Raw genomic sequence first — 23,288 nt, 5'->3', positions numbered from 1 at the left:
TGCCTGATTCCCACATGGGGGGCAGTCAAGAAGAAGAAGGCAGTTGCATCCAGAGGGTCAGGGGAGGGCACAGCAGGAAGGATGGGAAACCGTAAACCACTTCGGTGGGAATTGGAGAACAAAGCCCGATGCATCTGATCAAGAGTTAGTTATTGAAATGTTTGAGAGTGGTGTTTGTTCTGTGGAGTCAAGATTCCCCACGTGATCATTGTGAGGGTTTCCTGGGATTTGATGTAAATCATAGGAATGGAATATTAATTAAGTGAACAAGTAGGTCTAATCAGAGTATGGCAGCTCATGACTTTCGGTTTTTTTCTGTGTAAAATGGAAATATTACTACCTTGTTTATGTGGGGAGTAGCCCATAGTGTTTTTGGAGAAGGCAACAGCACCCACTCCAGTGCTCTTGCCTGGAGAATCCCATGGACAGAGGAGCCTGGTAGGCTCCAGTCCATGGGGTTGCACAGAGTCAGACACGACTGAGCGACTTCACTTTCACTTTTCACTTTCCTGCATTGGAGAAGGAAATGGCAAGCCACTCCAGTGTTCTTGCCTGGAGAAGCCAGGGACGGGAGAGCCTGGGGGCCTGCAGTCCATGGGGTCGCACAGAGACGGACACGACTGAAGTGACTTACCAGCAGTAGCAGCCCATAGTGTTTTCCCCTTGACCCCAGAGAGAGCAGGGTTCCCCTTATCTCTGCGTGCCCGTGGTTTGGTGGGAGGGGTCACCCCCAGGTGAGTGTCGGGGACTCAGCCTGGAGTATCCAGCAGGGCTTTAGAGGCTTGGCTCTCATGACGGCTCTCCGTTTCCTCAGCTTTATCTGGTCAGTTTCAACCGTCCTGCATGAGGATGCAGAGGAGGACAGTGGGGGCTGAGTTCTTGACCTTGAAACAACGAGAGGGATTTGCTCTCGTTCCTGGTTTGATCTGTGTCTTGCCAAATTGTCCGGTTTCTCCTTTCGGCCTGGATCTTCTAACACCACCCAGGAAATATTAATGCCAGTAACATCCACCACTCTGTTAGGGATATGGCAGCTCAGGGACTCATATGGAAACAGCCTCTTTCTGTCATTCACACCCACTTGTTACAGCATCTGTAAAGGTTGTGACTTTAGAGGACAGGTGGGAGAGGTTTCTATTAAAAGAAAAAACAACAACAACAGCACCCCTCAGGCTCACTGGAGAAAAACCCCCTGATTTACCATGGGAATGGCCCCCGAGGCCGCAGGTGTGCAGCGGGCATAGATGACAGTGATGAGTGTGAAAAAGGTCCCCAACCAGGAGAACAGGCGTGTCGTCAGGCGAGCCCAGTGTGATGGAAGCTGGGGCAGAGGTGGTGATGGGCAAGGAGGAGTAATGAGGGCTTATTTACTTTTCCTAATTTTAAAAAATATTAAGCTTTTATAGATTATATTTGAACATTTTGGTAGCTACAAAACAGGTAAATAAAATTTTCTCACTACCTTCTTCACAATAACTCAGTTTCTCTCTGTGTTCTTAAACTTTGTTCACATTTGAAAACTGAATGCAATGTGTGTCGATTCTTATTTCTTAGTGCTGACTGTGCATTGAGGAGAAAGGGTAGAGTGGACGGAATAGAGCGCAGGGCTCTGGACAGCAAACTACAGACTAGGGCGCTCCAAGCCCACACTCTCCACGGTGAAATCAGTAAAACCACGAGGGTCTGTCAGCGCAGGGGACCCGAGAAGTAGCAAGAATGATCTCTTTTCTGCTCCCACCATTGCCAGCCCTAGCAGGGGTCCAGAGGGGCTCCTGGGGTATGTGTGTGCCTCTATGTTTGTGTGTGTGTACGTGTTTGTGTGTGCGTGTGTTGTGTACGTGTTTGTGTGTGCGTGTGGGTGTACGTGTTTGTGTGTGTGCACGTGTTTGTGTGTGTGCGCGCATGTGTGCACGCCCGTGCGTGTGTGTGTGTGCCTCGTATTTCTTCCTGCCACAGAAGTGAGTCTGGATGCTTCAAGTGAGCAGCGGCCATGCCACGCAAACAGCGCGGGGAACAGGGTAGTGTCTTTGGGAGCTGATTGTGCACAGAGTTTGCATAATGGGTCCAGGTGCAAACTTCCGGTTGTTCCCGTGGTTCACACCTGTTTTGTGAGGGGAATGGTCTTCCCCTGGGATATCAGATCAAAGCTTATGGAGAGAAGGACTACACAGGTGTGTGTTAGAGCCAGCAGCTCTGAGCACGGATGATTGAGCAAGCCAAGTGAATGGCTCGAGGCTCCTGACCTGAAGGAAGAGACTGTGGACACAGGGATCCCAGGCCTGCAGAGTCAGAGCTCTGATTGCCCGCAGGGGCTCTGGGTGTTAGTGGAGCGGAGAGCTGGAGGGGCTGAGATGCCAGCTGCCCGTCCCAGGACTAGAGTAGGAGGGAGCAGAAAAGCACGTCGTGTGGCCCAGCTTTGTTTCTGCACGTCTTTCTGTCCAGACACCAGGCTATAGAGAAGATTTGATTCTTGCTTTTTAAAACCGCTTTAGCTGCAGCAGCTGGCAGGTGGGGTGGGGGCCGGCCGAGCTGACCACGCAGCGCCCGGCGCGGCGCCACTGCAGCCCGGGGCAGCGGACGCCTGGGACGTGCGCTGCCTCGATCGCGCCCGAGAAGTTTTCTGAGTTTCTGGGGAGGCCTGGTATCTCCAAAGGAACAGTTTCTGGTAGAAGTCTGGAGGTCTGATTCAAGAAAAAGTAATCCAGGATAGCCAATGAATTGAGGACAAGAAGGTTTCCAATCAGCCCCTGCTATGTGGATATTTGTTAGCAATGACTGATGTGGAAACTACATATGCAGATTTTATTGCTTCAGGAAGAACGGGTAGAAGAAATGCAATACATGATATCCTGGTTTCCTCTGCAAGTGGCAACAGCAATGAATTAGCCTTGAAATTAGCAGGTCTTGATATCAACAAGACAGAAGGGGAAGAAGATGCACAGCGAAATTCAACAGAACAAAGTGGGGAAGCCCAGGGAGAAGCAGCAAAATCTGAAAGTTAACACTCCACTTTGACCTTCTTCAACACCTGACGATGTCTCCAATCTCCAGACCTGGCTGGAATGCATTTATTTCCAAGAGTGAAAAGGGGAAGAAGGAAATGGCTGTACTGCTTTGCAGGAACCTGCTTGTTATGTTAAAAGTGGGGGCAGAGGCTGTGGCTGCAGACAGACTTTTCTCTACCTCTGGCATTAGCAATGGTTGAAATCATGTGGCTTGTGTTTGGATGTCATTTTTGTACGGATCCTTTCACTTGACCATATGATGAAATGCTTGTAGAGAGTAGCAGTGATCTAGATGATGATTCTTCCTGTAGCATCTGGCCCCTCACAATGTCAGAGGATTTAATTGTGTCTAATAGCAAAGGGTTGGTTGAACCCCAGAGTTTAAATATCTCTGGCCTGAGTATTCACCCAGTAAAAGAACCATCCAGAAAGTACTGTTTTTAGCATCATGTATCTGTGTGTTCCTGCTTTGTTATTTACACTGTTTTGTATTGTACAATATAGATGCTCAGCACTGCCCCCCTTCTTCGATTGCTTATGAAAAACAAAAATGATGCACATTACTGTGAATTTTTATACCACTCATTTTTTAAAGGGCTGCCTAAAAATTCTGCTCCATAGCGTGGTGGTGTACGCAAGATAGGACACACTTTTTTTTAAAAAACAATCTATCCCCTTAAGTCACTGCTGATGAATTAAGTCTAACAGATTCATCAGGACTCCTTTGCTTATTATACAGACATTTGAAAATATCCATTAATGTGAATATTACCTGAATTCAGTCTGTTTGGCATCTGCACAGACCAGAGTTCAGTCTGCAAATTTTGTCTTATTCCCAAATGGAGAACTTTTTCCGACTAATATTTTTATTTCCAATTGTGAGAATTTTTGAGAACTGGGGATATGGGAAAGAGAATAGAAAATAATACTAAGCACTGGAAATATTTTCTTCTCTGGAATCAAATTTCTTACAGTGCTGTATGATACTACTAACATTTGGAGGACAGCTTATCTCCATGGAGCTGAAAAAGATGGAGAAAATGACCTTGCAATCATGTGGACACCAATCACAAAAGTAAAGCCCTTGTGTTGTATTTTTCATGTCTTTTTTCAGCCCTATCAGATCCAAATGTTATTATGCACTTTTTAATGTTTGTAAACTTTTACTAATAATTAGTGTGAATTGCAATCTGATACAATAATAATCATCATTAGAAGCTGAAAAAAAAATTAAAAAAAAATAAAACCGCTTTAGCTATTCTCTTTACTTTTCCACTGCATTTTTTTAAAAAGGTAAATGCGTATATATATGCAGCGCTGGAAGTGCTAGGACTTTCTGTTTTAACAGTTTGCCGTAGATAGCTGTCTAATACCTATAGATCTAACTCACTTAAATCACAGCAATAAACCAAAGAGCAAACTGATAGCTGTGTTATGTAAAACCACTGGTCCCTTGCCATGTTTTCTAAATATCCTGTGATTAAGTAATGCTGATGTCAACATTGTTATGCGTGTGGTTGCACACATGTTCCCATACACCCATTTCTTGTCGTCTGGCTTTGCTTGGGAAACACTAAAAGACTAATTATGTAGTCCAATTTTCAGTCCTTTCCTTTATGGCTTCTGAGCCTTGGGTTTTATTCTTCAGCAGCATCTCGACTCTGAAATTACAGAATGCAATGTCTCCCGCGCTCTCTTTGTGTTTCTGTCTCTGTTTCAGCCAACAGTTCACACAGCCCAGCCCCCTGCAGAATCTCCCTTGCTCAGGTTCGCCTGGGCCTTGCAATCTCGCAGGGAGGGCCTCTCCGCCGCGGCCTCCCGCTCTCCGCCCGCCCTGGGCCGCTCCGCGCCGTGCTGTCCCGAGCGGGGAGCCCCCTCCGAGGCAGAGGCCCCCGGCGAGCTCGGGCGTTCGGGCGGTAGGCGCCACTGCGGCCTGCCGGCGACGGCGCCTCGTCCCGGGGACGCTCGAACCGGTTGTCGTGCGCCCCCGGCGGCCGCTTGCAGAGCGTTCCTTTCCTTCGGCGACCTTCACAAGGGCTGCGATTCAGCCGGCAAACGCGGAGGAGAGCTCCAGAGGCCGGCAGCACTGGCAGTGGTAACCCCGGTGCCGTTGAGGCCTGGGCACGCCTGCTCCTGCTGAAGATTGGATCTGCAGTGTTTCAGGAGGCGGCCTGGCGCCGCAGCGGAAGGGTGGTTTGGGTGTTCGTTCGGGTCGACCAGCATCTCCCGATGCCCATCCATATGCTGTGCCTCGGAGCGGGCGGAGAGAGGGCTGGTGCATCGGCGGTTAGACTTGGGCCACCATTTGGGGCGTTCGTTTTTTCTCCGCGGTACTCCCGCTCCAAGCTCTGGGGCTTGGTCAGCCCGCGCGAGTTTTACTCAGAGGGCTCGTTGGCGGGCGGGCTGTGGCCCCCTCTCCGGGCCTGGACGCCTCCTGCTCCCGCTTGACTTGAACGGGCAGGCTTAAGTGGCGAAGCCGGGCCGTGTCCCTAGGAGCTGGGAGCAGTCGGGACGTTTTCTCTGGTCTCGTGTACCGCCTGGGTTATAGCTCGCGGGTGAAAATAAACGTATTCCGCGTGGTGTCCTGGGCCACATTGCCCGGTTTTCCTGTTTTGACTGGAGTTGTCGTGTTTCCGGCTACTACTTCGCTGGGTTCCGCCGGCCGTTCCTGGATCCGGGTCCTCCTCCCGAGGAGTGCGGACGTGCCGAACGCGCCGAAAAAGGCGGCGCTGGGGCGCGCGCCCGGCCCTCCCCGCGGCACCGCGTATTCTCGCCGCCGGGGGCTCAGATCCACAGAAGAGGCGGGGAAGCTGCTCCCCGACGCCCACTGTGCCTTCTCCACGCTCTGCGATCGTCCGCGCCTGGGCTGCGTCTTCACGGGGACTGTCTGTGGTCTCTTCTGTTCCTTTTGCGGCCTTGGATCACACACTCACGGGTCCCCTCACCGCGAGTGAGTAAGGAGATAGCCCAATGCCCGGCTCCAGTCCTGCCTGGGCTTGGCGGTCAGAAGCGTCAAACACATGTTGGCGGAGACAAAGAAAACGTCCGCGGCTGTCCGTTGCAGAGTGCTGGGGGCGCGGTCTTTAGTCTCATAAGAGCCTGTGAACGGGAGAATGCGGAAGAGAGAAATGCAACCTCCGGTGGAGTCGGAGGGAACGCGTGTGGAGTGGGGATGCTGTGCCTTCCCCTGCGGTCCGGGTTTGTCCTGGTGGCGTTTATGCTGTTTAGTTGTAGCTGGGTGATCACTGTCGACCAGATGGCCAGACAGCGTCGGTGCTTTAAAATTTCCTACAGTGTAGTTTTTGAGGTAATGGCAGCCCACTTGAGTTTCTTGCGTGGAAAATCCCAGGGGCGGAGGAGCCTGGTAGGCTGCAGTCCATGGGGTGGGACAGGACTGACTTCACTTGCACTCTTCACCTTCATGCACTGAAAGAAATGGTAACCCATCCCACTGTTCTTGCCTGGAGAATCCCAAGGACGGGGGGAGCCTGGTGGGCTGCCACCTGTGCGGTCGCACAGAGTCGTACACGACTGAAGCGACTCAGGAGCAGCAGCAGGTTTTAGTGGTTGAAAGTGAAATCTGTAATAACGAAAGTTACTATTATCGACGTTACTGTAATTATTACTGTTGTCTGTAAGTATAAAGTTTATCCACAGAACAGCTGCTCAGTTGAAGATGACCCAAGAGGAGTTTCAGCATGTCTAAATATTTAAAAGCAGAGAAAACTCTCTACAAGCCACGAGGCCTTGCCCCGGCCGCACCGCAGCCCTACTGGAAATCCAGACCCGCAGTCTCTGCTGCCAATGCAAGTGGGTGCTGGCTGACCCCTTGCAACGCAAATAGTAGGCGGGAAATGCACTTCCTGATCTGTATTTTAAGATGTTTATAAACATGATAATGGAAGCGTAATATTGAGTCAGGAACATGTGTAACACGGTCAACGATTTCCTTACTGTTTATAGGGCTCCTTATAACTTTTCCATCCTAAAGCTATTCAAGGAGCGGAGAGGCTCAAGAAGCAAGTGATATACAAATACATACATATATAAATAATTAGGGCTAATTTGCATTGTAGGGCAGAAACCAACACAAAATGGTTAAACAAACAAAACTAAAGCTATCCGAACGCCTTTTGTATGCAAAGAGGTATCTACATTTTTTCAGTAGAATTCTAAACTTGGCATGACGAGGTTTATTGACATCTTTAAAAAATTGCTTTCTAGAAACATCCATTTATGTAGGTGTGTACTGCTCACTAGCCTTCATTTAAGTGCCATACTTTGAAAAAAATTTAATGTGGAAGGAATTTTTTTTGGTTTGAGACCAATGTTTTTGTGTTTTTATTCATTGTGGAATCTCACCTGTGTGTTCTCCGATTGATATTCGATAGAATCAAAGGGACCACTCAGCAGCTGTGGAGCTTTTTCTGTGAGTAGCGCCCTCCTTTCTGACGCCCTGCCACACAGATCAGAGCCTCGGTGGCCTCCCAGCTCACCTGTCTTCTCAATTCAGATTCTGCCAGAATGTTCATGGGCTCCTCTGACTGCAGTTGCAGCGTGAAAATCGCCTGAAGGCAGAGAGTCATCGGGGGGGGGGGGGGGGAATGTGTGCTTACCTTCACCCGAGGAACCTAGCGCTGGCACCCCCACACTGCCTGCTGTTCCGGGCCTGAGAACAGTTTCCTGTTTTGTTCAGCTTTCTAATTCCCAATGGCAGGTGAGCAAGTAGACCCTGTTCCTCTCATCGTTGGGGGAAGGGGAACCCGCTCCAGGGCCCTAGAGTGGGCTCACACGTGCTGATAGAGCAAGAGACTGGGCTGGAGGGGCGCCCGGGAGGACAGCAGCAGGGGGAGGAAGCCCAGGGGACTTCGCCACGTGACCTGCGGTCTGAGGTTTCATGGTGATGGGGTTGGTTTCCAGGCTGTCTCTGGCCAAGCATTCTGACCCCGGGTTCGTTTCCTGTATTTTGTTCAGCTTTCTAATAACCAGTTACTACTGCTGAGGAAGTCCAGACACTCTATTTGGAAGCAGAAATCACGTTTTATTTTAAGAGAAAATTATACTTTTGATCAGTAATTTAGAATCACCTAACCACACATGCTTGAAGCTGTCTTTGTTTCATATTTTGTTTTGCTCATGAACATGTTAAAACGAAATATCAGAAGACACACTTAGATGGCTTTCCGCACCCCCTAGAAGAACATTATGCCAATAAATTCTGGGTAAGGTCTTAGGAGTCTCTGAATTTGAATCCTTCAGTTCAGTTCAGTCGCTCAGTCGTGTCCGACTCTTTGCGACCCCACGAACCGCAGCATGCCAGGCCTCCCTGTTCATCACCATCTCCCGCAGTTCACTCAGACTCACGTCCATCGAGTGAGTGACTACACGTCACTCAGAAGGCGATCCCTGGGTCTTTCCACAGCCCTGGAAGCCTGCCAGAAGCACACTTTCATCTCTGGAACTCTGGAGAGCCTCCACCTTGAAGACTCGAATGAAGGTTCCGGTTACTTCTGCAATGCTAGCGCGGGCCACCAGGAGGCACCAGGTCGGGGTTGCTGGCTGAGCTTTGCTGGAGCAACTAGACAGAGAGAAATGATGGCGGAGGTCATTGTGGCCATGCTCCCACGTCAGAAACAACATGCGCTTCCTAGTAAGAGTGATCATCTCAAGAAACTGACCTGGACAGAAGGGGAAGGGGAGCCCCAGGATCCCCCCGTTTATTTAGTCAGCACCCAGGCTGTGAGTACTCACTCTATGCCAGGTGACTCAGTGGTACCGAGGACAGTGCTGAAAATGACCAGTGGCCCCTGCCTTTCAAGAAGCTCTCGGTCTGGAGTGAGGAAAGAGAAAAGTATGGAAACCAGACGGGAAGGAAAAGAACAAGAGCTCTACAGAAAATAAAAAAGGGCGTTGTGAGGGAGGGCTTGGAGTCCCTGGTCAGGAGGGTCTAAAAGGCCTTGCTGCGGTGACCAGGCTGAAGGGAAGGCGCTGGGCCTGCACAATTCTAGGAGAAGCACGTCTGAGAGCAGGCGGCCCTCACACAGAGACATGGGGGCAGCAGTGAGCCGCCAGGTGAGGCTGGGAATGTGGGCGTTGTGTCTGGAGGGAGGCTGGTAGGCGATGGTGCTCGGGGGTGGGGTCAGTTCCTGGTTCCGGGTAGACCGTGCTTTCTGTTCCTCTCTGACAGCATTACTCCAAACTGCACTCTTAAACCTTGCCTATTAAACTCCTCACAGTCTGTGAGCCAGAAAAGGCTTATATGGGGCTTTCTGCCTCAAAGTCTCCTTGCTGCTGTGGCAAAGAACTCAGCTTATATTGTTATGGAGCTTCAAAATCATTGCAGACAGTGACTGTAGCCAGGAAATTAAAAGAAGCTTGCTCCTTGGAAAAAGAGGTATGACTAACCAACAGCATATGAAAAAGCAGAGATATTATTTGCCAACAAAGGTTCTATGAGTTAAGGCTACGGTTTGCCCACTAGGCGTGTATGAACGAGAGAAATGGACTACAAAGAAAGCTGAGAACCGAAGAACTGATGCTTGAAAACTGTGGTGTTGGAGAAGACTCTTGAGAGTACCTTGGCTGCAAAGAGGTAAAACCAGTCCATCCTAAAGAAAATCAGTCCTGGATGCTTACTGAAAGGACTGATACTGAAGGTGAAACTCCAATAATGTGGAAATCTGATGAAAAGAAATGACTAATTTGAAAAGACCCTGATGTTGGGAAAGATTGAGGCAGGAAAAAAAGACAATAGACGATGAGATCGAAGGATGGAGCCAACAACACCAAGGTTATTAGACTGAAAACTCTGAGACTGTGCTAAGGATACAGAAGCCTGCCGAGTGGCAGTACGGCGGGTTGCCAAGAGAGGAACACTAGTTACTACATAACTGAAATGAAACGAATGAATTCATGCATTCAGGGGAATTCCGAGGGCACACCATTCACATCCTAACACACTTGTGCAAACATATGTCTGCCCACCTACCCTCCCCCCTTTAGGGGTCTCCCCACCCCAGACCCCTGCCAGAGGACAACCCCTCCCCACACAACAAGAAACCCTTGCCTCAACTTTGCTCTCCAGTGAGGTCCACTCCGATTTCTATGCTTTCTCACTGGACACTCTCCTAGAGTTCAGGGTCCTAGAACCAAAAGCTGCCAGGAGAGGGGCACATATGCTTTTCTCCCTTCAGGGCCGTTGGCCAAGCCCCAAAGTGAGCTCATTCTGAAAGGCATAGTCTTGCTGCAACTTTGGATTCATTGCTTCAGCTCCTTTTATGTCTCCATTGCCTTTCGCCCTTCTTTTTCCTTCTTCCATTTGTTTTGATAGTTGTTGTTGTTGTTGTCGTTGCTTTCTTTGTTTTTTGCGGTTTTTTGAGCGGTTTTTTTTTTTTTTTTTGGTTTTTGGTTTTCCATTTTTTTATTTTTTTTTTATTTTGTGTTCATTTTGTTATTTTTTTTTGTTGCTTTTATTCTCTTTCTCTATTTTACATACACTAGTGGACTCATACGGTCGTCTTTCCAATTCCAGGGCTCAAGACGCGCTATAAATCAAGGTATACAAAAGGTTTCCGTCCTGGAGGAGGATGACTGTCGCTTTCCTTCTCGGTGTGGGACGGGTGTGTCTGTCTGCTCTCCCGTCCTGGACATTATGCTTGCCTTCCGGGACGATGGGGGTTCCACGGTCCACGTGTTTCCCATACGTAGCTGAAGCGTTGATCCCGTCGATCCTTACTAGGAAAGAACGGCCCTGACCCCGCTTTCTTCCTTAGCCTCTTGCACCCCTCCCACCTCCCGCTTCCCCATCCCATCCCAGGACCCTACCGCTTTGTGCTTTATCGCCCAGGGGCTCACACCCTTGCTGTCCTCTTGCCTCCTTCCCATGGCACAGAGAAGCGAGATCAGCCAGTATCTTTCTCGCTTTTGCACGGATTTCCCCCAGCGTGAGGCCACCTTCCCACTCGCTCTGCCACGCCGCTCCCGTCGCCGTTCTTCTCCTTTTCCTCCTTCTCCTTCTCCCTCTTCTCCGGAGGGGGCGGGTGGGGCAAGCAGCAAGGCCGTTGGAGACGACGGGGCGGAGGAAGACGGGTGGTGATGATGAGGGAGGGCTGTGGGTGGCTCCACGTCCTCGCGCGGGGCACGCTTGTTCGTGTTCTTGGGGGAAGATACTGCTCATCATTCTTTTTCCTCTCCACGTGTGGAGGGCATGGTGCGCTGTAGGGAACCATGCGGGGGGAACGAGCCATCGGAACGTTCTCTGTTCCTTGCCAGGCCGACTGGCCCAGTCAGCAGCCAGAGTTGTCCCTCGAGGTCTGAGATGTTAAACCGCACATTCCCGGTCTGCCCTTTGCTGGAGGGTTTGGGGTTCGCAGCCGTCAGCCAAGAAACAGAAATGAAACGCGAGAGGTGATCGATAAGGGTCCTCAGGCGCCCCTCCACCGGGTCACGGGAATCACGAGGCAGTCGAGAAAGCAGCCAGGGGAGGACAGGTTCCCCACCGCCCCGGGCACTTTTTGGAGGCCGGCCGCATCTCCTCGCGTCCAGCGGCGTCTGTCCGGGGCCCAGCTGGAAGAGACAACGGACTGCCAGGCAGGCCGGGCTGAGTCGGAAGTCCAGTTGTCTTGCTATCCCAACCTAGGGTAGGCTCGGGTCTTTCCTCAGGGCGGGGAGGACCTTTGCTTTCAGAAATGAACGCTGCGAGACGGATCTCCACCTAGGCCCCGGTGCACTGCTGGTGGAGAGGTTTCTTTGGGACTAGCTGGCTCGCCTTTCTCCCCTCGGCCTTCGTGTCGGTGCTGGCGGTGCCGGTGGCGGTGCTCATGGCATCGTGGATCGCTTCTCCTGTTTGGCACTCGGCGCTTCTCCAGCATGCTCCTTGCACCGGAAATGGAGCCCCAGGGAACTGTGCGGACCAGCGTCCTGCCGGGGACGCACGGATCCCCGCCTCATTCCTGCCGGACACTCTGCCTAGTAGCACGAGGCCTCCCGAGGGCAGCCACCCATAAAGACTGCTGGCCCTTCCCCCGGACGCTGCTCGACGTTTGGGGCATTTTCGAGAGCCTGGCCGGCCGGAAGCACACGGTGCGTGGACCTGCACCCGCTCTTCCCTGCACCTCCCCGCCGAAGGGCTCCGGAGATCGTCTCCTTGCTCGGCCGGCTGTGAGCGTTCTGTGAGGCGTCTCCAGGCCGCGTCACTCACCAGAGGCCGGCGGTGCGGCCAGGGACTGGAGACGGGGGAAGAAAGGCAAAGCCACACCCAGAGTCCCAACCAGACAGGACTCTCCCACCCTCGCAGAAGTGGCAGGCCCTCGCACCGTGCTCAGACCCGCTCACGCACCCCATTCGCTCCGGCGACTTCCCAGCAGAGCCAGCCCTCGAGGGCTGAGCCGCTCAGGAACGAACCCGTTCCCAGGGAACACCGAGACCCCGGGCTCACTCCAGGCCCCGCCTTTGCCCAGGAGGCCGCATCGTCCTCACCGCCAGAGAGGAACTCGCTCCTCGGCGGCCCTCTTGCTGCGTCGCCCAGGGCGTGCCGCACGCAGAGTGTGCCTGGGCGTCTGCACGCACGTGCGTCAGAGCCGGCCTACCGCCACAGCCCCAGAGATGGCCGCGGCTTCTTGTTCCTCCCCTTGGTCGCTCTGGCCCTCCCGCTGGCGCGAGGGCCGTGGCCGACGTCCGTCGGCCCCGGAAGCGGGCTGTCCGTGCTGGGCCGGTCGAGCCGGTGGTGCTCCTGTGCGGGCGGCGGGCGGTTTCTCCCATCTCCGTGTCTGGACCGGTGAATCACGACTGCGCCGGCAGGCAGGGCAGCCTGGATCTTGCGCAGCTCCAAGGCCGGCTTCGGTCGGTGGTGTTCTTGCAGGCGTCTCCACTGCTCTAAGCTCATCCCTTCGGCCTCTGTGTCCCCCGGGGACTCCTGCGACCCAGGAGCTCTGCCGCTGGCGTCTCCTGCAGGCTGCCCGGGGTCTGTGGGGTCAGCCCCGAGGGGGGCCGCTGCCCCTCGCCCAGCGCCCCCTTCCCACGCACCCTCCCGGGCGTAGAACAGGACGTAGGCGCTCTGGCTCAGGGCAGCAGTCTCGTCACAGGCGGTCACCTTGGCATCGTCCATCTTATACCACTGGCCGTTGCCCGCTCGGACGTAACAAAAGTAGTGTCCTCGCTCACAGCTCCACCCGGAGTGCACCAGCACGGCATAGAGCACGTAGCCCAGTGGCCCTGCCTTCCCCTCAGACGTGTAGGGCTGCACGTCCAGGCACTGGGGATAGCGCACCTCCTGAGCCCTTTTGGCCCCGCTCAGCTGTGTGAACCGCTTCAGCACCAGCACCAGGACCTGGGACGTGCTGTGCAAAGTCAACCTCTTGGTGGCAGGCACCTTCCGGAGACAAACGCCACAGTCATAGGCATTTTCCGCCTCCAGCTTCTCGGGCTTCACCAGCTCTCTCAGAGCTTGCTCCACACTCTGAGCCACCGTGATATCCAGGCTGACGTCCAGATAAGGGTCGAACGTGTCCGAGACACCGAGGCAGTGGAGACACTGGATCCGAGACCTCCACGTCCCGCCGAAGATCTGACGGACGACGCTGGTGTCCTCGGAGGCGTGGCCCGACGGCTGGGGTGCACTCAGGCACCCTTGCTGCATGCCATTCAGAGTGAACATCAGAAACTCGTGGGCATCTTCCTGCTGGTGTCTGTGGAAGCCCGCCAGCAGGTCCTTGCGGGGCCGGATCACCTCTCCCGCGTGAAGGAGGGCTCGGGTCACGTGAGCTCGCATGGCACAGAGCGTGCAGGGGCTGCCGGCCGCACAGAGGGTGGCGTGCTGCCGGGACACCAGCCAGCTGGCCAGGGGCGGCGTGTGGCTCAGACACTGCAGCGCCGCATTCACGTAGCAGGTGTTCCCCAGATTCTGAAGCCCAGCGCCCGCCCCCCACGGCCCCCTCCAACTCAGGGCGACTTTCTGGCCAGGCGCCAGCCCCACTGACCCAGGAGCCAAGTCACCCCGCTGGGGGCGCCCGACTGTCGGCGACGGCCCCTCGGGGACAGAGGGTCCCCGAAGGGCATCCGCACCAGCGGCGCTGGCCCGACAACCTTGCCCTCCGGCTAAGACGTTGAAGGGAGCCGGACACGCACCTCCCCCGTGCTCAGAAGCAGCCCCCGGGGCTCTGCAAACAAGGCCCACGAGGGTTTCCATCTCCTACCTGCAGCTGCACGCCGATGCCTCCTTCCCTCACACCGTCGTCTCCAAAAAGGGCCTTGGCCCCGCCCCCTCGGTCCTTCGGGGGCTTTCCCACAGCCCCACCCCCGCACGTGCAAGCTCCTCATTCGCCGAGGCGGCCGAGGGCCTGCCCACTCCCACTCCCGCCATCCAACCACCGACACTTTTCTCGGGGAATTCCCCGTGACGAAGCCCCGCACGCACTTCCGACCTGGCCCCCGGGACCAAAGGGTTCCGGATGCAAATGATTCGGGGCCGTTGGGCCTTCCAGCCTTGCCCGCTAGAGATTCACTGTGGGCCTTCCAAGTTCAGCACACAAATGCGCGCTGCAGAGGAATGCCGTGGGCTCACCATTCACATCCTAACACACTTGTGCAAACATATGTCTGCCCACCTACCCTCCCCCCTTTAGGGGTCTCCCCACCCCAGACCCCTGCCAGAGGACAGCCCCTCCCCACACAACAAGAAACCCTTGCCTCAACTTTGCTCTCCAGTGAGGTCCACTCCGATTTCTATGCTTTCTCACTGGACACTCTCCTAGCGTTCAGGGTCCTGGCACCAAAAGCTGCCGGGAGAGGGGCACATGTGCTTTTCTCCCTTCAGGGCCGTTGGCCAAGCCCCAAAGCGAGCTCATTCCGAAAGGCATAGTCTTGCTGCAACCTTGGATTCATTGCTTCAGCTCCTTTTATGTCTCCATTGCCTTTCGCCCTTCCTTTTCCTTCTTCCATTTGTTTTGATAGTTGTTGTTGTTGTTGTCGTTGCTTTCTTTGTTTTTTTTGGGGGGGGTTTTCTGGTTTTTTTGTTTGTTTGTTTGTTTACTTTTTTTTATTTATTTATTTTTTTTTTTACTAATTTTGTGTTCATTTTGTTATTTTTTTTGTTGCTTTTATTCTCTTTCTCTATTTTATATACAATAATTGACTCATACAGTCGTCTTTCCAATTCCAGGGCTTAAAACGCGCTATAAGTCAAGGTATAAAAAAGGTTTCCCTCCTGGAGGAGGATGACTGTCGCTTTCCTTCTCGGTGTGGGACGGGTGTGTCTGTCTGCTCTCCCGTCCTGGACATTATGCTTGCCTTCCGGGACGATGGGGGTTCCACGGTCCACGTGTTTCCCATACGTAGCTGAAGCGTTGATCCCGTCGATCCTTACTAGGAAAGAACGGCCCTGACCCCGCTTTCTTCCTTAGCCTCTTGCACCCCTCCCACCTCCCGCTTCCCCATCCCATCCCAGGACCCTACCGCTTTGTGCTTTATCGCCCAGGGGCTCACACCCTTGCTGTCCTCTTGCCTCCTTCCCATGGCACAGAGAAGCGAGATCAGCCAGTATCTTTCTCACTTTTGCACGGATTTCCCCCAGCGTGAGGCCACCTTCCCACTCGCTCTGCCACGCCGCTCCCGTCGCCGTTCTTCTCCTTTTCCTCCTTCTCCTTCTCCCTCTTCTCCGGAGGGGGCGGGTGGGGCAAGCAGCAAGGCCGTTGGAGATGACGGGGCGGAGGAAGACGGGTGGTGATGATGAGGGAGGGCTGTGGGTGGCTCCACGTCCTCGCGCGGGGCACGCTTGTTCGTGTTCTTGGGGGAAGATACTGCTCATCATTCTTTTTCCTCTCCACGTGTGGAGGGCATGGTGCGCTGTAGGGAACCATGCGGGGGGAACGAGCCATCGGAACATTCTCTGTTCCTTGCCAGGCCGACTGGTGCAGTCAGCAGCCAGAGTTGTCCCTCGAGGTCTGAGATGTTAAACCGCACATTCCCGGTCTGCCCTTTGCTGGAGGGTTTGGGGTTCGCAGCCGTCAGCCAAGAAACAGAAATGAAACGCGAGAGGTGATCGATAAGGGTCCTCAGGCGCCCCTCCACCGGGTCATGGGAATCACGAGGCAGTCGAGAAAGCAGCCAGGGGAGGACAGGTTCCCCACCGCCCCGGGCACTTTGGAGGCCGGCCGCATCTCCTCGCGTCCAGCGGCGTCTGTCCGGGGCCCAGCTGGAAGAGAAAACGGACTGCCAGGCAGGCCGGGCTGAGTCGGAAGTCCAGTTGTCTTGCTATCCCAACCTAGGGTAGGCTCGGGTCTTTCCTCAGGGCGGGGAGGACCTTTGCTTTCAGAAATGAACGCTGCGCGACGGATCTCCACCTAGGCCCCGGTGCACTGCTGGTGGAGAGGTTTCTTTGGGACTAGCTGGCTCGCCTTTCTCCCCTCGGCCTTCGTGTCGGTGCTGGCGGTGCCGGTGGTGGTGCTCATGGCATCGTGGATCGCTTCTCCTGTTTGGCACTCGGCGCTTCTCCAGCATGCTCCTTGCACCGGAAATGGAGCCCCAGGGAACTGTGCGGACCAGCGTCCTGCCGGGGACGCACGGATCCCCGCCTCATTCCTGCCGGACACTCTGCCTAGTAGCACGAGGCCTCCCGAGGGCAGCCACCCATAAAGACTGCTGGCCCTTCTTCCCCCCGGACGCTGCTCGACGTTTGGGGCATTTTCGAGAGCCTGGCCGGCCGGAAGCACACGGTGCGTGGACCTGCACCCGCTCTTCCCTGCACCTCCCCGCCGAAGGGCTCCGGAGATCGTCTCCTTGCTCGGCCGGCTGTGAGCGTTCTGTGAGGCGTCTCCAGGCCGCGTCACTCACCAGAGGCCGGCGGTGCGGCCAGGGACTGGAGACGGGGGAAGAAAGGCAAAGCCACACCCAGAGTCCCAACCAGACAGGACTCTCCCACCCTCGCAGAAGTGGCAGGCCCTCGCACCGTGCTCAGACCCGCTCACGCACCCCATTCGCTCCGGCGACTTCCCAGCAGAGCCAGCCCTCGAGGGCTGAGCCGCTCAGGAACGAACCCGTTCCCAGGGAACACCGAGACCCCGGGCTCACTCCAGGCCCCGCCTTTGCCCAGGAGGCCGCATCGTCCTCACCGCCAGAGAGGAACTCGCTCCTCGGCGGCCCTCTTGCTGCGTCGCCCAGGGCGTGCCGCACGCAGAGTGTGCCTGGGCGTCTGCACGCACGTGCGTCAGAGCCGGCCTACCGCCACAGCCCCAGAGATGGCCGCGGCTTCTTGTTCCTCCCCTTGGTCGCTCTGGCCCTCCCGCTGGCGCGAGGGCCGTGGCCGACGTCCGTCGGCCCCGGAAGCGGGCTGTCCGTGCTGGGCCGGTCGAGCCGGTGGTGCTCCTGTGCGGGCGGCGGGCGGTTTCTCCCATCTCCGTGTCTGGACCGGTGAATCACGACTGCGCCGGCAGGCAGGGCAGCCTGGATCTTGCGCAGCTCCAAGGCCGGCTTCGGTCGGTGGTGTTCTTGCAGGCGTCTCCACTGCTCTAAGCTCATCCCTTCGGCCTCTGTGTCCCCCGGGGACTCCTGCGACCCAGGAGCTCTGCCGCTGGCGTCTCCTGCAGGCTGCCCGGGGTCTGTGGGGTCAGCCCCGAGGGGGGCCGCTGCCCCTCGCCCAGCGCCCCCTTCCCACGCACCCTCCCGGGCGTAGAACAGGACGTAGGCGCTCTGGCTCAGGGCAGCAGTCTCGTCACAGGCGGTCACCTTGGCATCGTCCATCTTATACCACTGGCCGTTGTCCGCTCGGACGTAACAAAAGTAGTGTCCTCGCTCACAGCTCCACCCGGAGTGCACCAGCACGGCATAGAGCACGTAGCCCAGTGGCCCTGCCTTCCCCTCAGACGTGTAGGGCTGCACGTCCAGGCACTGGGGATAGCGCACCTCCTGAGCCCTTTTGGCCCCGCTCAGCTGTGTGAACCGCTTCAGCACCAGCACCAGGACCTGGGACGTGCTGTGCAAAGTCAACCTCTTGGTGGCAGGCACCTTCCGGAGACAAACGCCACAGTCATAGGCATTTTCCGCCTCCAGCTTCTCGGGCTTCACCAGCTCTCTCAGAGCTTGCTCCACACTCTGAGCCACCGTGATATCCAGGCTGACGTCCAGATAAGGGTCGAACGTGTCCGAGACACCGAGGCAGTGGAGACACTGGATCCGAGACCTCCACGTCCCGCCGAAGATCTGACGGACGACGCTGGTGTCCTCGGAGGCGTGGCCCGACGGCTGGGGTGCACTCAGGCACCCTTGCTGCATGCCATTCAGAGTGAACATCAGAAACTCGTGGGCATCTTCCTGCTGGTGTCTGTGGAAGCCCGCCAGCAGGTCCTTGCGGGGCCGGATCACCTCTCCCGCGTGAAGGAGGGCTCGGGTCACGTGAGCTCGCATGGCACAGAGCGTGCAGGGGCTGCCGGCCGCACAGAGGGTGGCGTGCTGCCGGGACACCAGCCAGCTGGCCAGGGGCGGCGTGTGGCTCAGACACTGCAGCGCCGCATTCACGTAGCAGGTGTTCCCCAGATTCTGAAGCCCAGCGCCCGCCCCCCACGGCCCCCTCCAACTCAGGGCGACTTTCTGGCCAGGCGCCAGCCCCACTGACCCAGGAGCCAAGTCACCCCGCTGGGGGCGCCCGACTGTCGGCGACGGCCCCTCGGGGACAGAGGGTCCCCGAAGGGCATCCGCACCAGCGGCGCTGGCCCGACAACCTTGCCCTCCGGCTAAGACGTTGAAGGGAGCCGGACACGCACCTCCCCCGTGCTCAGAAGCAGCCCCCGGGGCTCTGCAAACAAGGCCCACGAGGGTTTCCATCTCCTACCTGCAGCTGCACGCCGATGCCTCCTTCCCTCACACCGTCGTCTCCAAAAAGGGCCTTGGCCCCGCCCCCTCGGTCCTTCGGGGGCTTTCCCACAGCCCCACCCCCGCACGTGCAAGCTCCTCATTCGCCGAGGCGGCCGAGGGCCTGCCCACTCCCACTCCCGCCATCCAACCACCGACACTTTTCTCGGGGAATTCCCCGTGACGAAGCCCCGCACGCACTTCCGACCTGGCCCCCGGGACCAAAGGGTTCCGGATGCAAATGATTCGGGGCCGTTGGGCCTTCCAGCCTTGCCCGCTAGAGATTCACTGTGGGCCTTCCAAGTTCAGCACACAAATGCGCGCTGCAGAGGAATGCCGTGGGCTCACCATTCACATCCTAACACACTTGTGCAAACATATGTCTGCCCACCTACCCTCCCCCCTTTAGGGGTCTCCCCACCCCAGACCCCTGCCAGAGGACAGCCCCTCCCCACACAACAAGAAACCCTTGCCTCAACTTTGCTCTCCAGTGAGGTCCACTCCGATTTCTATGCTTTCTCACTGGACACTCTCCTAGCGTTCAGGGTCCTGGCACCAAAAGCTGCCGGGAGAGGGGCACATGTGCTTTTCTCCCTTCAGGGCCGTTGGCCAAGCCCCAAAGCGAGCTCATTCCAAAAGGCATAGTCTTGCTGCAACCTTGGATTCATTGCTTCAGCTCCTTTTATGTCTCCATTGCCTTTCGCCCTTCCTTTTCCTTCTTCCATTTGTTTTGATAGTTGTTGTTGTTGTTGTCGTTGCTTTCTTTGTTTTTTTTGGGGGGGGTTTTCTGGTTTTTTTGTTTGTTTGTTTGTTTACTTTTTTTTATTTATTTATTTTTTTTTTTACTAATTTTGTGTTCATTTTGTTATTTTTTTTGTTGCTTTTATTCTCTTTCTCTATTTTATATACAATAATTGACTCATACAGTCGTCTTTCCAATTCCAGGGCTTAAAACGCGCTATAAGTCAAGGTATAAAAAAGGTTTCCCTCCTGGAGGAGGATGACTGTCGCTTTCCTTCTCGGTGTGGGACGGGTGTGTCTGTCTGCTCTCCCGTCCTGGACATTATGCTTGCCTTCCGGGACGATGGGGGTTCCACGGTCCACGTGTTTCCCATACGTAGCTGAAGCGTTGATCCCGTCGATCCTTACTAGGAAAGAACGGCCCTGACCCCGCTTTCTTCCTTAGCCTCTTGCACCCCTCCCACCTCCCGCTTCCCCATCCCATCCCAGGACCCTACCGCTTTGTGCTTTATCGCCCAGGGGCTCACACCCTTGCTGTCCTCTTGCCTCCTTCCCATGGCACAGAGAAGCGAGATCAGCCAGTATCTTTCTCGCTTTTGCACGGATTTCCCCCAGCGTGAGGCCACCTTCCCACTCGCTCTGCCACGCCGCTCCCGTCGCCGTTCTTCTCCTTTTCCTCCTTCTCCTTCTCCCTCTTCTCCGGAGGGGGCGGGTGGGGCAAGCAGCAAGGCCGTTGGAGATGACGGGGCGGAGGAAGACGGGTGGTGATGATGAGGGAGGGCTGTGGGTGGCTCCACGTCCTCGCGCGGGGCACGCTTGTTCGTGTTCTTGGGGGAAGATACTGCTCATCATTCTTTTTCCTCTCCACGTGTGGAGGGCATGGTGCGCTGTAGGGAACCATGCGGGGGGAACGAGCCATCGGAACATTCTCTGTTCCTTGCCAGGCCGACTGGTGCAGTCAGCAGCCAGAGTTGTCCCTCGAGGTCTGAGATGTTAAACCGCACATTCCCGGTCTGCCCTTTGCTGGAGGGTTTGGGGTTCGCAGCCGTCAGCCAAGAAACAGAAATGAAACGCGAGAGGTGATCGATAAGGGTCCTCAGGCGCCCCTCCACCGGGTCATGGGAATCACGAGGCAGTCGAGAAAGCAGCCAGGGGAGGACAGGTTCCCCACCGCCCCGGGCACTTTGGAGGCCGGCCGCATCTCCTCGCGTCCAGCGGCGTCTGTCCGGGGCCCAGCTGGAAGAGACAACGGACTGCCAGGCAGGCCGGGCTGAGTCGGAAGTCCAGTTGTCTTGCTATCCCAACCTAGGGTAGGCTCGGGTCTTTCCTCAGGGCGGGGAGGACCTTTGCTTTCAGAAATGAACGCTGCGAGACGGATCTCCACCTAGGCCCCGGTGCACTGCTGGTGGAGAGGTTTCTTTGGGACTAGCTGGCTCGCCTTTCTCCCCTCGGCCTTCGTGTCGGTGCTGGCGGTGCCGGTGGTGGTGCTCATGGCATCGTGGATCGCTTCTCCTGTTTGGCACTCGGCGCTTCTCCAGCATGCTCCTTGCACCGGAAATGGAGCCCCAGGGAACTGTGCGGACCAGCGTCCTGCCGGGGACGCACGGATCCCCGCCTCATTCCTGCCGGACACTGCCTAGTAGCACGAGGCCTCCCGAGGGCAGCCACCCATAAAGACTGCTGGCCCTTCTTCCCCCCGGACGCTGCTCGACGTTTGGGGCATTTTCGAGAGCCTGGCCGGCCGGAAGCACACGGTGCGTGGACCTGCACCCGCTCTTCCCTGCACCTCCCCGCCGAAGGGCTCCGGAGATCGTCTCCTTGCTCGGCCGGCTGTGAGCGTTCTGTGAGGCGTCTCCAGGCCGCGTCACTCACCAGAGGCCGGCGGTGCGGCCAGGGACTGGAGACGGGGGAAGAAAGGCAAAGCCACACCCAGAGTCCCAACCAGACAGGACTCTCCCACCCTCGCAGAAGTGGCAGGCCCTCGCACCGTGCTCAGACCCGCTCACGCACCCCATTCGCTCCGGCGACTTCCCAGCAGAGCCAGCCCTCGAGGGCTGAGCCGCTCAGGAACGAACCCGTTCCCAGGGAACACCGAGACCCCGGGCTCACTCCAGGCCCCGCCTTTGCCCAGGAGGCCGCATCGTCCTCACCGCCAGAGAGGAACTCGCTCCTCGGCGGCCCTCTTGCTGCGTCGCCCAGGGCGTGCCGCACGCAGAGTGTGCCTGGGCGTCTGCACGCACGTGCGTCAGAGCCGGCCTACCGCCACAGCCCCAGAGATGGCCGCGGCTTCTTGTTCCTCCCCTTGGTCGCTCTGGCCCTCCCGCTGGCGCGAGGGCCGTGGCCGACGTCCGTCGGCCCCGGAAGCGGGCTGTCCGTGCTGGGCCGGTCGAGCCGGTGGTGCTCCTGTGCGGGCGGCGGGCGGTTTCTCCCATCTCCGTGTCTGGACCGGTGAATCACGACTGCGCCGGCAGGCAGGGCAGCCTGGATCTTGCGCAGCTCCAAGGCCGGCTTCGGTCGGTGGTGTTCTTGCAGGCGTCTCCACTGCTCTAAGCTCATCCCTTCGGCCTCTGTGTCCCCCGGGGACTCCTGCGACCCAGGAGCTCTGCCGCTGGCGTCTCCTGCAGGCTGCCCGGGGTCTGTGGGGTCAGCCCCGAGGGGGGCCGCTGCCCCTCGCCCAGCGCCCCCTTCCCACGCACCCTCCCGGGCGTAGAACAGGACGTAGGCGCTCTGGCTCAGGGCAGCAGTCTCGTCACAGGCGGTCACCTTGGCATCGTCCATCTTATACCACTGGCCGTTGCCCGCTCGGACGTAACAAAAGTAGTGTCCTCGCTCACAGCTCCACCCGGAGTGCACCAGCACGGCATAGAGCACGTAGCCCAGTGGCCCTGCCTTCCCCTCAGACGTGTAGGGCTGCACGTCCAGGCACTGGGGATAGCGCACCTCCTGAGCCCTTTTGGCCCCGCTCAGCTGTGTGAACCGCTTCAGCACCAGCACCAGGACCTGGGACGTGCTGTGCAAAGTCAACCTCTTGGTGGCAGGCACCTTCCGGAGACAAACGCCACAGTCATAGGCATTTTCCGCCTCCAGCTTCTCGGGCTTCACCAGCTCTCTCAGAGCTTGCTCCACACTCTGAGCCACCGTGATATCCAGGCTGACGTCCAGATAAGGGTCGAACGTGTCCGAGACACCGAGGCAGTGGAGACACTGGATCCGAGACCTCCACGTCCCGCCGAAGATCTGACGGACGACGCTGGTGTCCTCGGAGGCGTGGCCCGACGGCTGGGGTGCACTCAGGCACCCTTGCTGCATGCCATTCAGAGTGAACATCAGAAACTCGTGGGCATCTTCCTGCTGGTGTCTGTGGAAGCCCGCCAGCAGGTCCTTGCGGGGCCGGATCACCTCTCCCGCGTGAAGGAGGGCTCGGGTCACGTGAGCTCGCATGGCACAGAGCGTGCAGGGGCTGCCGGCCGCACAGAGGGTGGCGTGCTGCCGGGACACCAGCCAGCTGGCCAGGGGCGGCGTGTGGCTCAGACACTGCAGCGCCGCATTCACGTAGCAGGTGTTCCCCAGATTCTGAAGCCCAGCGCCCGCCCCCCACGGCCCCCTCCAACTCAGGGCGACTTTCTGGCCAGGCGCCAGCCCCACTGACCCAGGAGCCAAGTCACCCCGCTGGGGGCGCCCGACTGTCGGCGACGGCCCCTC

The 23,288-nt window shown here is 56.7% G+C and overlaps 3 protein-coding genes across 3 annotated transcripts; 1 reads left to right on the top strand and 2 right to left on the bottom strand.

Moving 5' to 3' along the window:
* Positions 1–2,650: 2,650 nt before the first annotated feature.
* Positions 2,651–3,018, top strand: LOC138074338 (cAMP-dependent protein kinase inhibitor alpha). Its single transcript, XM_068966469.1, has one exon. The coding sequence runs from the start codon at positions 2,772–2,774 to the stop codon at positions 3,000–3,002; it is 231 nt and encodes a 76-aa protein (XP_068822570.1). The 5' UTR covers positions 2,651–2,771; the 3' UTR covers positions 3,003–3,018.
* A 9,570-nt stretch (positions 3,019–12,588) lies between these two features.
* On the bottom strand, positions 12,589–15,877 carry LOC138070873 (ubiquitin carboxyl-terminal hydrolase 17-like protein 6). The gene is made up of 2 exons (XM_068962180.1): positions 15,585–15,877; positions 12,589–14,161 (listed from the first exon to the last, which is right to left on the bottom strand). The coding sequence occupies exons 1-2, from the start codon at positions 15,875–15,877 to the stop codon at positions 12,589–12,591; spliced, it is 1,866 nt and encodes a 621-aa protein (XP_068818281.1).
* A 1,339-nt stretch (positions 15,878–17,216) lies between these two features.
* On the bottom strand, positions 17,217–20,505 carry LOC138070867 (ubiquitin carboxyl-terminal hydrolase 17-like protein 6). The gene is made up of 2 exons (XM_068962168.1): positions 20,213–20,505; positions 17,217–18,789 (listed from the first exon to the last, which is right to left on the bottom strand). Exons 1-2 carry the CDS (start codon positions 20,503–20,505, stop codon positions 17,217–17,219), a joined length of 1,866 nt encoding a protein of 621 aa, XP_068818269.1.
* Between the last annotated feature and the right edge of the window lie 2,783 nt (positions 20,506–23,288).

Source organism: Capricornis sumatraensis, chromosome 2, assembly GCF_032405125.1.
Source record: "Capricornis sumatraensis isolate serow.1 chromosome 2, serow.2, whole genome shotgun sequence".
Taxonomy (NCBI): Eukaryota; Metazoa; Chordata; class Mammalia; order Artiodactyla; family Bovidae; genus Capricornis; species Capricornis sumatraensis.
The sequence above is the reverse complement of the archived record's forward strand: the minus strand, read 5'-3'. Positions and strand labels throughout refer to the sequence as shown.